A 12,949-nucleotide genomic window follows, 5' to 3' on the forward strand; every position below is an offset into this window, starting at 1 on the left:
ACTCTGGTCTTGCTCTCTCTGGTTCTGGTGTTTCATCATAAAACTGTTACAACATCATTATTTCTTTTTGTGCAACACTGCAGGTTTTGTTCCAGGTTCTAGAATAAAATAAGCTGCTTAAATATTTTAAATAAATATCTTGACTACAAATTGGTGCTAAAACACTTTGCATTTTAATGTTTGGGGTTTTTTTTTTGTTTGTTTGTTTGTTTGTGCTTGTGTATGTTGTTAAATATTATAATCGAAAAAGAAAAAAAGGTTTATAATAAAAATTTCTGAAAGCAACAAGACTGGCGGTGGATGGGATGTGTGTGTGTGTGTGTGTGTGTGTGTGTGTGTGTGTGTATACAATGTTAACAGAATAACTATATGCGATTTCCTTATCACAGGCTGTTATCACGCCTCTGTGGCAGATCCACGTGTGAGGTTTATGAGGTTGGAGTTGATTAAGCTGGATATTAATTCCACATGCCAGTCCTTATTGTCAGGGTTATGCTGAAAGTCCTGATGTAATACTATCCCCTTTTTTAGATTAGTATTATTAGGACACATACATACAAATAAAAACAACAACCCTAAACTGATCCAAAATCACATTAAATCACACATTAATGTGTGTGCTGTAATATCTTATCGTTTCTATAGTAACAGCCCATTCACAGGGCAAATTCTCTATTAAAATATGTGTGTTATTGTTGACATGGTGAAGTTTATCTGTAAGGAGACGTTTGTTTTACTTGTACGGAAGGAGTCTCCAGTGTCAGTGCTGTGCAACACTCAGAGGTGAAGCTGTAATTTTAAGTTTATCGACATCTTCAGGACAGAGGAGCTTACACTTCTTTACTGTTTTTCACTAACACCACTAACTGTGATTTTTTTTGTCTTATTAACTTCAAGAGAGAGAATAAAGAGCAAGAATAAAGAGAGAAAATAAAGAGAGAGAGAATAAAGAGCAAGAATTGAGAGAGAATAAAGAGAGTGAATAAAGAGATGGAATAAAGAGAGAGAGAATTAAGAGAGGGAAAAGAGAGAGAGAATAAAGAGAGAGAATAAAGAGCAAGGCTGGTGAGGGAATGACTTTATAGCTGCTGTAACGTAAGTGAGAACAGGGACTAGTTTCATGAGCATCCTAAAACGTTAAATTTAACTATAAATGGCTAAAAAAAACATGACCTTTTTAAATAAATAAAAAAATTGTAATCCTCTGTAAATCGCTGTGGTATAAGAGGAATAAAACATTTGGGAACATGCTGTTATAGGAAAATCTGAGTGGTAACATTAACTTCAAATCATCACCCCACGTAGTCTGGATTCTCTCATTCCGTGTTCGATTTGATGAGGTACCCATTGAACGTGATGTAGATGTCCACATCGTCGCTGTAGATGGCGTTCTCGCGCTCACGCTTGTACAGACGCACCCACACCTCATCGCTGAGCTCAAGGGTCAACAGGATGCTCTGGCTCTGCATGATGGAGCGCTCTCCAGGCTGGGTGTACACCAGAGTGCGATCCTCCTCATTCTGCATGACATGCACGTAGGTCTCCTTGAAGTTCCACGTATGCACATTCACATTGAAGAAGTAGACACCTGGAATGCTGCACCGGAACTTGCCGGAGAACATGTCGAAATGGCCAGGCATGTTGACGAAGACGGTGTCGAACAGAAGCACCTGATACGAGTCTGTGCTGTGGAGGGCTTTGCGGCGACCCACTGAGAAAGTAGAGTGCTCTGACTTGCATGGAGCTCCAGGTGCTCCGGCTTGACCTTTGGAGCCTTTGGGTCCTTCAGGACCTTGTGCTCCAGGATGACCTTCTAAACCAGGCTTTCCCAGTGTTCCCTTTTCTCCCTTTCCTCCTTTATCGCCTGAGGAGAAAGGAACAGATCAAGATTGCATTGGATTGAGTTTTAGCTGTGCACATGCTGTTTAGATACTGATTTCCTGTTTTCATCTCAGCCTGCCTGTTTGAAATGACATGTATGGATTTGTCTCTAATTACCTCTAATTACCACATCTGTGTTCATACTCCCTTCTGAGACATTAAGAAATACCTGAGTAAAGAGTTTTGATGTATACATCACATACACTCTGAGACACCTACGTTTATCAAGACAAGGTACCCAAAGTGCTGTAATTTTGGTATTTGTAAATAATACCATCAAATAACGGCCAAGTATGTTGATGAAGCTGGTCAAAGAGAAATAAAAATATATCATAAAATACCAATGAATAATAAATAGGCAATAAAATACCACTAGAATTCTGAAAGGTGAAAAATATCTACATGCCTCTTTAACATTGCGTGGAAGTCAGGGACAGTGCCCAAGGAGTGGCAAACCGGGGTGGTGGTTCCCTTGTTCAAAAAGGGGGACCAGAGAGTGTGCGCCAACTATAGGGGTATCACACTTCTCAGCCTCCCTGGTAAAGTCTACTCCAGGGTGCTGTAATGGAGGGTTTGGCCAATAGTCGAACCTCGGATTGAAGAGGAACAATGCAGATTCTGTCCTGGTCGTGGAACAACGTACCAGCTCTTTACTCTCGCAAGGATCATGGAGGGGGCCTGGGAGTATACCCATCTGGTCTACATGTGTTTTGTGGATTTGGAGAAGGCATATTACCGGGTCCTCAGGGGTTTACTGTGGGAGGTGCTGAGGGAGTATGGAGTGAGGGGTTCCCTTCTTAGGGCTATCCAATCGCTGCACACCCAAAGCGAGAGCTGTGACCGGATGCTCGGCAAAAAGTCGGGCTCATTCCAGGTGGGGGTTGGTCTCCACCAGGGCTGTGCTTTGTCACCAATCCTATTTGTGATATTTATGGACAGGATTTCGAGGCGTAGTCATGGTGGGAAGAGGTTGCAGTTTGGTGACCTGATGATCGCATTGCTGATTTTTGCAGATGATGTGGTCCTGATGGCATCATTGGTCCGTGACCTCCAGCACTCACTGGATCGGTTCACAGCTGAGTGTGAAGCGGCTGGGATAAGGATTAGCACCTCTAAATCTGAGGCCATGGTTCTCAGCAGGAAACCGATGGAATGCCTACTCCGGGTGGGGAATGAGCACTTAACCCAAGTGAAGGAGTTCAAGTACCTCGGGGTCTTGTTCATGAGTGAGGGGACATGCGAGCGGGAGCTTGGCCAGAGAATCGGAGCAGCGGGAGCAGTATTGTAATCGCTTTACTGCTTTATCGCTTTATATCTCCACACTGGCCTGGGAATGCCTCGGGATCCCCCAGTCAGAGCTGGTTAATGTGGCTCAGGAAAGGGAAGTTGAGGGTCCCCTGCTGGAGCTGCTGCCCCCGCGACCCAATAACGGATAAACGGTTGAGGATGGATGGATGGATAGAAAAATATCTTGCTTAGACACACAAGTAAAAGTCAGGGTTTTAGTTCAAAATAACCTAAATGGCAAATAATGGGTCATATTCAGAGTCGGTGACTTAAGTTCAAAGGTTACGTCGATGTGACACACAAAGTCTGTGCACATTTGTGTAATGTATGTGCTATATTCAGAACTGGAGCAAAAAGGTGATATTCAGAACTGGAGCAAAAAGGTGATGTTTATAAATATATGCATATTGATTTATATTCAATAGTTGCAAAATGTGCAAGGACTCATATTCATAAACAGAGACTTTTATTTTGACATTTTCACATCTATCCCCTTCAGACCTGAATTATGTTCCAAGTTTCTGAAAAATATAAAAGTACATATTCCCAGTTTGTGAGGCTTCTATAAATGAGACCAATTAAAAATAATAAAAATTTCAACACTCTTTAATTGTATTTTTTTTTTTCAATAGACGTCAGGTCAAAACAGTTGAACTTCACAAACAATATACCAACACGAAATAATAAAAAAAAAATAAAAAAAAATTGTTGGTCTATACTTTAAGCTTCTTCTCAAGGTTACCAACTTTGCATATTTGAAACAATTTCTCTGTGACACAAAGAAGTGGTGCACCTTGCACTTATCACAGAAGATGTGTGTCATTCCAGAACAACCTTGTAATTTGCATCTTGCTGCTTCTTTTTCCCTATCATCATTTGGCAGGTGGTCCACCATATCTGTTTGGACTTCAAGAACTGGCCGCCATTCCCTTATCCCTCTCTTTTGTCCAGCTTCATCATGTGGAGTAGTGGCTGTGTTAGAATTGCTTGGCCTCCCTCATTTTTTAACAAGCACTTTGGCCATATTCATTTTGAATTCAAGGAGGTCCATGATTCTCTGTGGCTGAGTTCCCTTTTTTCATTGTCCCTGCCATACTCAAGCCAGTTGTTCACTACAGCAACACCAAAAGCATGAGAAATCATGCGGAGTGGCCATTTGAGGGAACTGATAGCAATCCTGTAAAGTCTAATTAGATGATCAAGCTTGTCCACCCCTCCCATGACCTTGTTGTATTTCTTCTCAACCTCTGGACGCTTGACCTTCACAAACTGCTTCTCTTTCTGAACCCACCTCAACTTCATTTTCATCTCTAACACCAACAAAGTTCAGCACAACAGAGTGGTTATCAAACCACTTCACTAGAACTTCTTTTCCATCCCTCCTTCTATGGGACATGGGAGCTCAGTGGTTAAGATGTTGGACTTCTGAATGGAAGGATGTGAGTTCAAATCCCAGCACTGCCAAGCTGCCACTGTTGGGTCCTTGAGCAAGGCCCTCAACTGCTCACTTGTATAAATGAGATAATTGTATGTCGCTCTGGATAAGGGCATCTGCCAAATGCTGCTGTAATGTAATTTCAAGGTTTCCCCACTTTTTCTTTGACATTTACTTGTCTGTCTTCAGTGGGGGATTTGTAAAGCAGCAAAGCCTTGCTTTTCCGCAAGAACTTCAAGGACATTGTAGGTGGTGAAGTAGTTGTCAAAAAAGAGCTTGTGGTTGGGAGCCTGAATTCTCCCACCTGTGGCAGAGACAACATTTACAGCATTTGACAGATGCTCTTATCCAGAGGTTAAGGGTGTTGCTCAAGGGCCCAGCAGTGGCAGCTTGGCAGTGCTTGGATTTGAACTCACAACCATCTGCTCAGTAGATCACCGTCTTAACCACTGAGCTACCACTGCTATTGCTACAAAAGAAGCTCCATGAGGAAATCATAAACAAGCCCACTTTTGATACAGAGGAAATACATCCTCACTCTCCATGGTGTAGGTTTCCCTTTGATATACTGGAGCACAGAGAGTTGTCCCCTGAAAGGCACAATCTGTTCATCAATACAGAGATCTTCCTCCAGTTGTAGCTGCAGACAGCGTTTCCTAATGGACTCATAGTGTGGTCTAACCTTGAAGAACACATCAGTGTCTCCAGGAGGCCTCTCATAGTTGTTCACAACATGCAGGTTGGAGCGGAGTTGAAAAAATTATCTCGAGACAAGGTTTCCCTGAAAATTCCAATATTGATACTGGAGAACCAGTACATTCTCACTCTTGGAAAACCAAGCACTCCCATTGCCATATGTAGACTGTCAAGGACTTCAATCTCAGAAGCTAAGGCATGTTTATACCCCTTGACTCCCTTTTGTTCTGCATATATATTGGTCATTGTGCTCATCAGCTCAAACATCTCAGTGGTAGGACTTTCCCATGTTGTTTCTACTGTTGTAAAGGGGGTGTGACACCACTGAATATCACCCTTGTTTGTGACATTTGCAAAAGGATCATCACCAAGTACTGGTTCTACATCTGCCTCATGCTCATAATCTTCTGTCTTCTTGATCCTGACTTTCCTCTGCCTCAATCTCAATTTCCTCCCCTACCATTGGTAACAGTGGCTGATCTCTGTCCTCCCCTGAAATTATTAGCAAAAAATGTCCCTTACAAAACAACTTCTTTAAAAGTTTTATATTGTAATTTATATTTTGGGGCATCTAACTGTATGAAAAGTCTTAACTAACTATCCCTAACTTTCATTCTACACTCACCAACTGTTGGAGATCTAGCATCATCTGCGTTTCCATCTCTATCTCCATCTTCCTCATCACTCCACATAAAGTCAACATCGGAGATATTTCCATCAGCTGTATGTTCAAGCTGCATGTGAAATAGTTTCAACAATGTTTTAGTACTCTGATATAGATTTTTATATAAGTAAGGTCAATCAACATTACTGGAGATTTGATTTCAGTAAAAGGCTTTTGAACCCACTGTACATTCTAGGGGACTGACATAGTTGAAAAAATCCAGTTTTAAAACCTCTATAATCGACTTTTAACTTTAATTAATAAGTTCAGTCCTTCTATTTTACATACAACCTATGAAATACTGTCAAACATATCAATAAATGTGAATAAAACCATTGAAAAAATTCCTTACGTCTGTGTTTGGAGTCAAGTGCTGCCATGCTTCTCTTCAGTGTAGTGGATTTTTTTTTTTCAAATTACAACATGCAGAGCCTTACTGCCATTTGATTGGATGATGAATGTCCAGTCTTATGGACTTCAGGCTTTAAACTAGGTGAGATGCTCCAGAATAAAATAATAATAATAAAAAAAACATGTACTGACTTGTGATGCCCATTGTAATGGGCGCAGGGTCCAAAGGGGCTATTGAGTGAATCTGGGAGCTCGCAAGTGAAAATAGCTTTACTGTGCATGCCTCCTCAAAATGACAGAGGAGTTGAGACTGACGACACCCCTTTCTCTCTCCAGTCTCTTTATTTTATCCAGTTTTTCAGGTATTATCATCTGTTGTTTTGGCCTCTGGTGCGGGGTCTGCAACATCAGTATTTAAACAAGGAACATTCCTTGTATTCAGAGTCGGGTTACCCGGGTACTTCAGTAAATATTATGAGCTTCATGTAGTTCACACCTCCAAGGCTGTCAGATTTGTCTTTAGTAGAAGCATCAGACATGAGATTTTTCAATGCCCACAGCCCCAGTTTCATGCACAAGTGCTCTCAATAAAACCTGAAAAATCTGGGAATAGAACATGTGGAATGAAGGAGGAGAAACCCCTATTTTTTTTGGCAAATCCCATCCTGCGTATGCCAATCCAGTGCATTTGTCTGAATAGTGCTTAAATTTGTAAGTTATGAGACCTGAGGTCTGAATACCAACCTCAGAATTGCACAATTTCACTCTCATGCAGTTCATTCAGTTAGTACGTGCCTTGCAGGTGACTTACAAAGAATAATTATGTAAATAATCACATGCACAGAAGGGGATGAAGACATAACGTAAAAAAATCAGTTCATTCATTGATTCATTGATTCATTGGTCATCAGTAAGTGCTTTATCCTGGTCACAGTGCATCCACAGTGGATCTGGAACCTATCTCGGGGAACACTGGGTGTGTGGTGGGAATACACTCTGGACATGATGCCAGTCCATTGATACACACGCACGCACACACACACACACACACACACACCCACACACACACACAAACCTAGGGGCAGATTAGTGTAGCCAATCCACTTACTGGAAGGTTTTAAGGAGGAAATGGAAGAATCTGGAGGAAACCCATGTGAACATCTGAAACTGCACTTCTCAACAGCCATGGCGATTCAGTAGATTCCGTTCATAAATCAGCTTGCACATTTTTTTTTGTAGGTTATTTAATTTGCATGTGTGTGTTTAGAAAAACTTTCAAAAATTTACTCAAGACACAAACAAACCCTAGAGTTGATCTTTTATTCCAAGCTTCTCCTCCACCAGGTTCTAGCACTAGCACTGACATGCACTTACACATACACTCACCACATGCGTTCACTGGACCTTCACTGCAGGCATGATGAAACAGGTCTCTTACAATGCAGCTCCTCAGCCCATGTTTTTGTGAATTCAGACTGATTTAATACTTAGTCCTGAGGCTTTTGATGTGGCGTGCTCTAGGTAATCCAGAGTTTCTGCTCCGTGTGGATTGGTGATATTTGCTAAATGCCTTCACTAAGTAGCAATTGCTTTTTAAAATCCTATTACCACCCCAATCTGATAGCTTATCCCACAAGACTCAGATCCCAAGGTGAGATGTTTAGATTACCTTTGAGGATGGTCATATTGATGTACGTGCGTATTTCAGGCATGGCCGGCGTGTCTGGCGGTAGTGATGTGTGGTCCTCGTCTGGCAGAACGTCATCATCACAACAGTGCCGACATGGCGACTGAGGCACAGAGAGCGTCAGGGGGACAAGGATGAGGAACGGCACAATTACAGAAACAAACATGTCTGAACCTGCACAGACAATCCAGTATTTAAAACAGTCAATTCCATTTTTATAAAACTGTATATCATGTATATTCTCAATAATTGAAGCGTCATTGACCACACCTGGACATGATAGATGTCAAATTAAAACGCTAATGAATTCAGAAATTACTCGGATGCACATACTCAAGTTGCTTTCAACACACTTAGCACTGTTTGACTCTACAGCACACAGCTATTAAAGAGAAATGATTCATAATCAGATTAGGATGGATTCTCTTTTGAGTCTGGTTCCCATCCAGGTTTCTTCCTCTTGTCATCTCAGAGAGTTTTCCCTCACTACCGTTGCCTCTGGCTTTCTCATTAGGGATACAGTTACATTCAATTAAATCGAAGTTGGGGAGTCAAAGTCCCAAGATCAAGCACCCCAAGCTTTAGTGCTCCCAATGCTGGTCCTGGAGAGCCCCCTGTCCTGCACATTTTAGTGTCTTCCCTATCTAACATACTGCTTCGTCTAATCAGTTCATTAATAGCCCTTCATGAGTTGAAGTAGGTGATAGAGCAGGGAACCTTATTCAGTTCTTCAGGAGACACCTATGTGTGATGTGATGTGAAGACACCTATCAGTCACATGATAGGCCACATGTGGGATTGGGTAGACCCAAACTCAAACGCAAACACAGACAAACAAACAAACTAAAGCAAAATCACAATCCTTTAATGCACTGAAAATCAAACTCAAATTGAAACCCAACTCCAAACACAAATTTAACCGTAAGCACAAAGGAACATCAAAACACAAATTCAAACCCATGCGCAAATGCTCACCCACTCAAAACCAAAGTGCAAATCTTATTGCTATGGTGAGCTCAATTGCAAACATTTATGCAAATCTAAGCCAAACACAAACCTATACACAATCTAAAACACAAACAGAAACGTATACAAAGATGTAGAGTCTTTAAATTATACTGAAGCCCCACTAGAGGGCGATGTTGGACTGAAAGGTGACACAACACCACCCTTTTATTAGGTTTGGGAGTTCACGTGTTTAAAAAAAAAAAGAAAAGAAATAAGAAAAGCTAATAACAGTACTTCAGAGTGTAATAGTTTATATTTAACATCAACTAATTTTCATTATAATACTCAGATGAGTTAAATAACTATACATTCCAGAGAGGAGTCTTACATCATGTAGGCTATACTACAAGGCAAAAATACAAACTGAAGAAATAAACAGACCCCAATCCCAAAAAGAAACTAAACAGAGAATGTAAAACAAACAATTTACATGTACACATACTACTACTACTACTACTACTACTAATAATAATAATATCTTTGTTTATATAGCACTTTAAAATACTTAAAATGTTTTACATACAACTGGATTCATGAAAAAGTGTGAATCAAAAGAATTAAAGTAATTTACTAATAAATTAAGTGTCTCACTACAGGGTCCCTGAAAAATCAGGAACCAATGAGACCAAAACTACATGTACATGTTTTAGGTATTTATTATTCACAACATTTACTATATTTTAATCCTTATGCATTTTCTCAGCCGCTGTATCATGTTTTTATGGATTTTGCTCAACATATTTCCACTTATTCCTGACTTTTTGGAAACACTGTAGAGAGTTACAAACTCAAATCCAAACAGGACCCTAAAATCGGAAATGGAAACCTAAACAAACTTAAAGCCAAACACAAACCCAAATGTAAACCAAACACAGATCCAAAAGTAAACCAAACCGAAACCCAAATGTAAACCAAACACAGATCCAAATGTAAACCAAACACAGATCCAAATGTAAACCAAACCGAAACCCAAATGTAAACCAAACACAGATCCAAATGTAAACCAAACACAGATCCAAATGTAAACCAAACCGAAACCCAAATGTAAACCAAACACAGATCCAAATGTAAACCAAACGCTGATCCAAATGTAAACCAAACCAAAACCCAAATGTTAATCAAACACTGATCCAAATGTAAACAAAACACAAAATCAAATGGAAACCAAACCCCAATGTAAATCACACTGAAACCCAAATGTGAAGACAAAAATCTAAATGTAAACCAGACCAAAACCCAACTGTAAACCAAACATGAACTCAAATGTACACCTGAGAAGTAAAATGATTAACATTTTAACAATGATTAACATCTCCTTACAATAGATATACTAGGCAGTAAATGAACAGTCGGTTCTTGAAGTTGACGTGTTGGAAACAGGAAAAATGGGCAAGTGTAAGAATCTGAGCAAATTTGACAAGAACCAAATTTTTGATGGCTAGACGACAGGGTCAGAGCTTCTCCAAAACAGCAGGTCTTGCTTGGTTCCCAGTATGCAGTGGTTAGTACCTACCAGAAGTGGTCCAAGGAAGGACAACCGGTGAATAGGCGACAGGGTCATGGTCGTCCAAGGCTCACTGATGCGTGTGGGAGCGAAGGCTAGTCCGTCTTGTCCGATCCCACAGAAGAGCTACTGTAGCACAAACTGCTGAAAAAGTTCATGCTGGTTCTGATAGAAAGGAGTCAGAACACACAGTGCATCACAGTTTGCTGCGTATGGAGCTGCGTAGCTGCAGACCGGTCAGAGTTCCCATGCTGACCCCCCGTACACCTCCGAAATCTCCTACAATGGACACTTGAGCATCAGAACTGGACCATGGAGCAATGGATGAAGGTGGTCTGGTCTGATGAATCATGTTTTCTTTTACATCATATGGACAGTCAGGTGCATGTGAGTTGCTTACCTGGGGAAGAGATGGCACCAGGATGCACTATGGGAAGAAGGCGAGCTGGTTGAGGCAGTGTGATGCTCTGGGCAATGTTCATGGGTCCTGCATTCATGGGGATGTTACTTTAACATGTACCACCTATCTAAATATTGTTGAAGGTCAAGAATACCTTCATTTCTATTCCCTAATGACAGTGCATGTCAAATTCCACCAGTCCATATAAATCTGAAACGATACCAGTTTGGATGTATATTGCTTTGGTATTCTTCCATTTTGTTGCCATGTCAAATAATCCCCTAAAGGATTTTGTCTGGGGACATTCACACCTCAAAGGTCTTGTAGAGTTCATGCCTTGACACGTCAGAGCTGTTTTGGCAGCACAAGGAGGACCTTCCTGTGGTAAACCAAAACAAACTCAGACACAAACAGAACCTTATTTTTAAAATGTGTGAACAGAAGCTTGGCCATTATCTCTGACTTTATTGGGTATGAAAACAAAAAGCTTAATATGTTTTCTAAGGAGCACACACACACACACACACGCACACACACACAAATATAACAATCCATTGTCCAACAAATCTGTCTATCTGATCTTAAGCATTTCTGTAGACTGAGACTCAGTGCACATGGATTCGCATGGAAAAGCTCTTAGCAGAACAACAGATGCTCTTCATGTTCATCCTTATGCTCTATGCATTTTCAAATGTAAACCAAACACAAACTGAAATCTAAATCAAAGCCAAATCTAAAGCAAACACAAACCCAAATGTAAACAAACACAAACCCAAATCTAAAGCAAACACAAACCCAAATGTAAACCAAACACAAACCCAAATCTAAAGCAAACACAAACCCAAATGTAAACAAACACAAAGCCAAATCTAAAGCAAACACAAACCCAAATGTAAACAAACACAAACACAAATCTAAAGCAAACACAAACCCAAATGTAAACAAACACAAACACAAACCCAAATCTTAAGCAAACACAAACCCAAATGTAAACCAAACACAAACCCAAATGTAAACAAACCCAAATCCAAATCTAAACCAAACACAAACCCAAATCTAATCCAAACAAAAAACCCAAATCTAAACCAAACACAAACCCAAATGTAAACCAAAAACAAACTCAAACGGATCCTTATTTTTAAAATGTGTGAACAGAAGCCCAGCCGTTATCTCGGACTTTAATGAATGTGAAAACAAGAACCTTTCACACTCACTACAAAACTACTGGGCCTCATATGTGGTTAATATGTTTTCAAGGCACGCGCGCGCGCGCACACACACACATACACATACACACACAATAGCAAGTATAACAATCCAATGTCAAACAAATCTATCTAAATTTATATAATCTGTGTCTGAGTGCACATGGATTCGCAGGTAAAAGCTCTTAGCAGAACAACGGATGCAACAATGTGTGTGTGTGTGTGTGTGTGTGTGTGTGTGTGTATTAAACTTACCACGTTTATTCATGCTGAGCTTGCAGACAAATAATGAGAGAGAGAGGAAGAAAAAATTCCACTTTTGCTCCACTGTCTACTTTGCTTCTTCCCTCCCTCATCGGTCTCTTTCTAACTCCCTCCCTTCCTTTTTTCCTACACATTACACTATCCTCATCCTACCCTCCTCTCTCTCTCTCTCTCTCTCACACACACACATACACGTAAGTGGAATTTTGGCTCAGTGACACACATTTCATGGATCTGTCAGTTTGATAAAGTGCTAACACACACACACACACACACACACACACACACACACAGCTGTTTTGCTTTACCTTTATAGGCTTGTGCATTAGATTTTCTTTTCCTTGCATAACTGTAATTATGTCTCGTCCATGAGCACTGCTTGAGATCCTGCTGGAACAATTTATATTAACTGTAATAACTCTATTAAGACTAATATAACATGCATGTTGCCCCCGTCCCAACTTTTTAAAAATGTGCTGCAGCAATGAAATTAAAAATTACCTTATTTTTTCCTTAAAGTGGTACATTTCCTCAGTGTAAACATTTGATATGTTTTCTATGTTCTAT

General features: G+C 40.4%; 1 protein-coding gene across 4 annotated transcripts; it reads right to left on the reverse strand.

Annotated features, from left to right (window-relative positions):
- Positions 1 to 202: 202 nt before the first annotated feature.
- On the reverse strand, positions 203 to 12,546 carry LOC128615607 (complement C1q tumor necrosis factor-related protein 6). Of its 4 annotated transcripts, XM_053637833.1 has the most exons (4): positions 12,374 to 12,546; positions 7,984 to 8,104; positions 5,925 to 6,033; positions 203 to 1,864 (listed from the first exon to the last, which is right to left on the reverse strand). In XM_053637833.1, the coding sequence occupies exons 3-4, from the start codon at positions 5,989 to 5,991 to the stop codon at positions 1,317 to 1,319; spliced, it is 615 nt and encodes a 204-aa protein (XP_053493808.1). In that variant the 5' UTR covers positions 5,992 to 6,033; positions 7,984 to 8,104; positions 12,374 to 12,546; the 3' UTR covers positions 203 to 1,316. The 4 variants fall into 4 exon arrangements, with proteins under 4 accessions (XP_053493808.1, XP_053493806.1, XP_053493809.1 ...); XM_053637831.1 differs by lacking the exon at positions 5,925 to 6,033 and having other exon boundaries at positions 7,984 to 8,175; positions 12,374 to 12,545; XM_053637834.1 differs by lacking the exon at positions 5,925 to 6,033 and having other exon boundaries at positions 12,374 to 12,540.
- Between the last annotated feature and the right edge of the window lie 403 nt (positions 12,547 to 12,949).

This window comes from Ictalurus furcatus, chromosome 12, assembly GCF_023375685.1.
Source record: "Ictalurus furcatus strain D&B chromosome 12, Billie_1.0, whole genome shotgun sequence".
Classification (NCBI taxonomy): domain Eukaryota; kingdom Metazoa; phylum Chordata; class Actinopteri; order Siluriformes; family Ictaluridae; genus Ictalurus; species Ictalurus furcatus.

What these genes read in the sequence shown, in the direction of transcription:
- LOC128615607 (XM_053637831.1), bottom strand. An exon ending in CAATATGACCATCCTCAAAG is followed by an intron (nt 1,865 to 7,983) that starts GTAATCTAAACA and finishes CTTTCTCCTCAG; the next exon opens with GCGATAAAGGAGGAAAGGGA.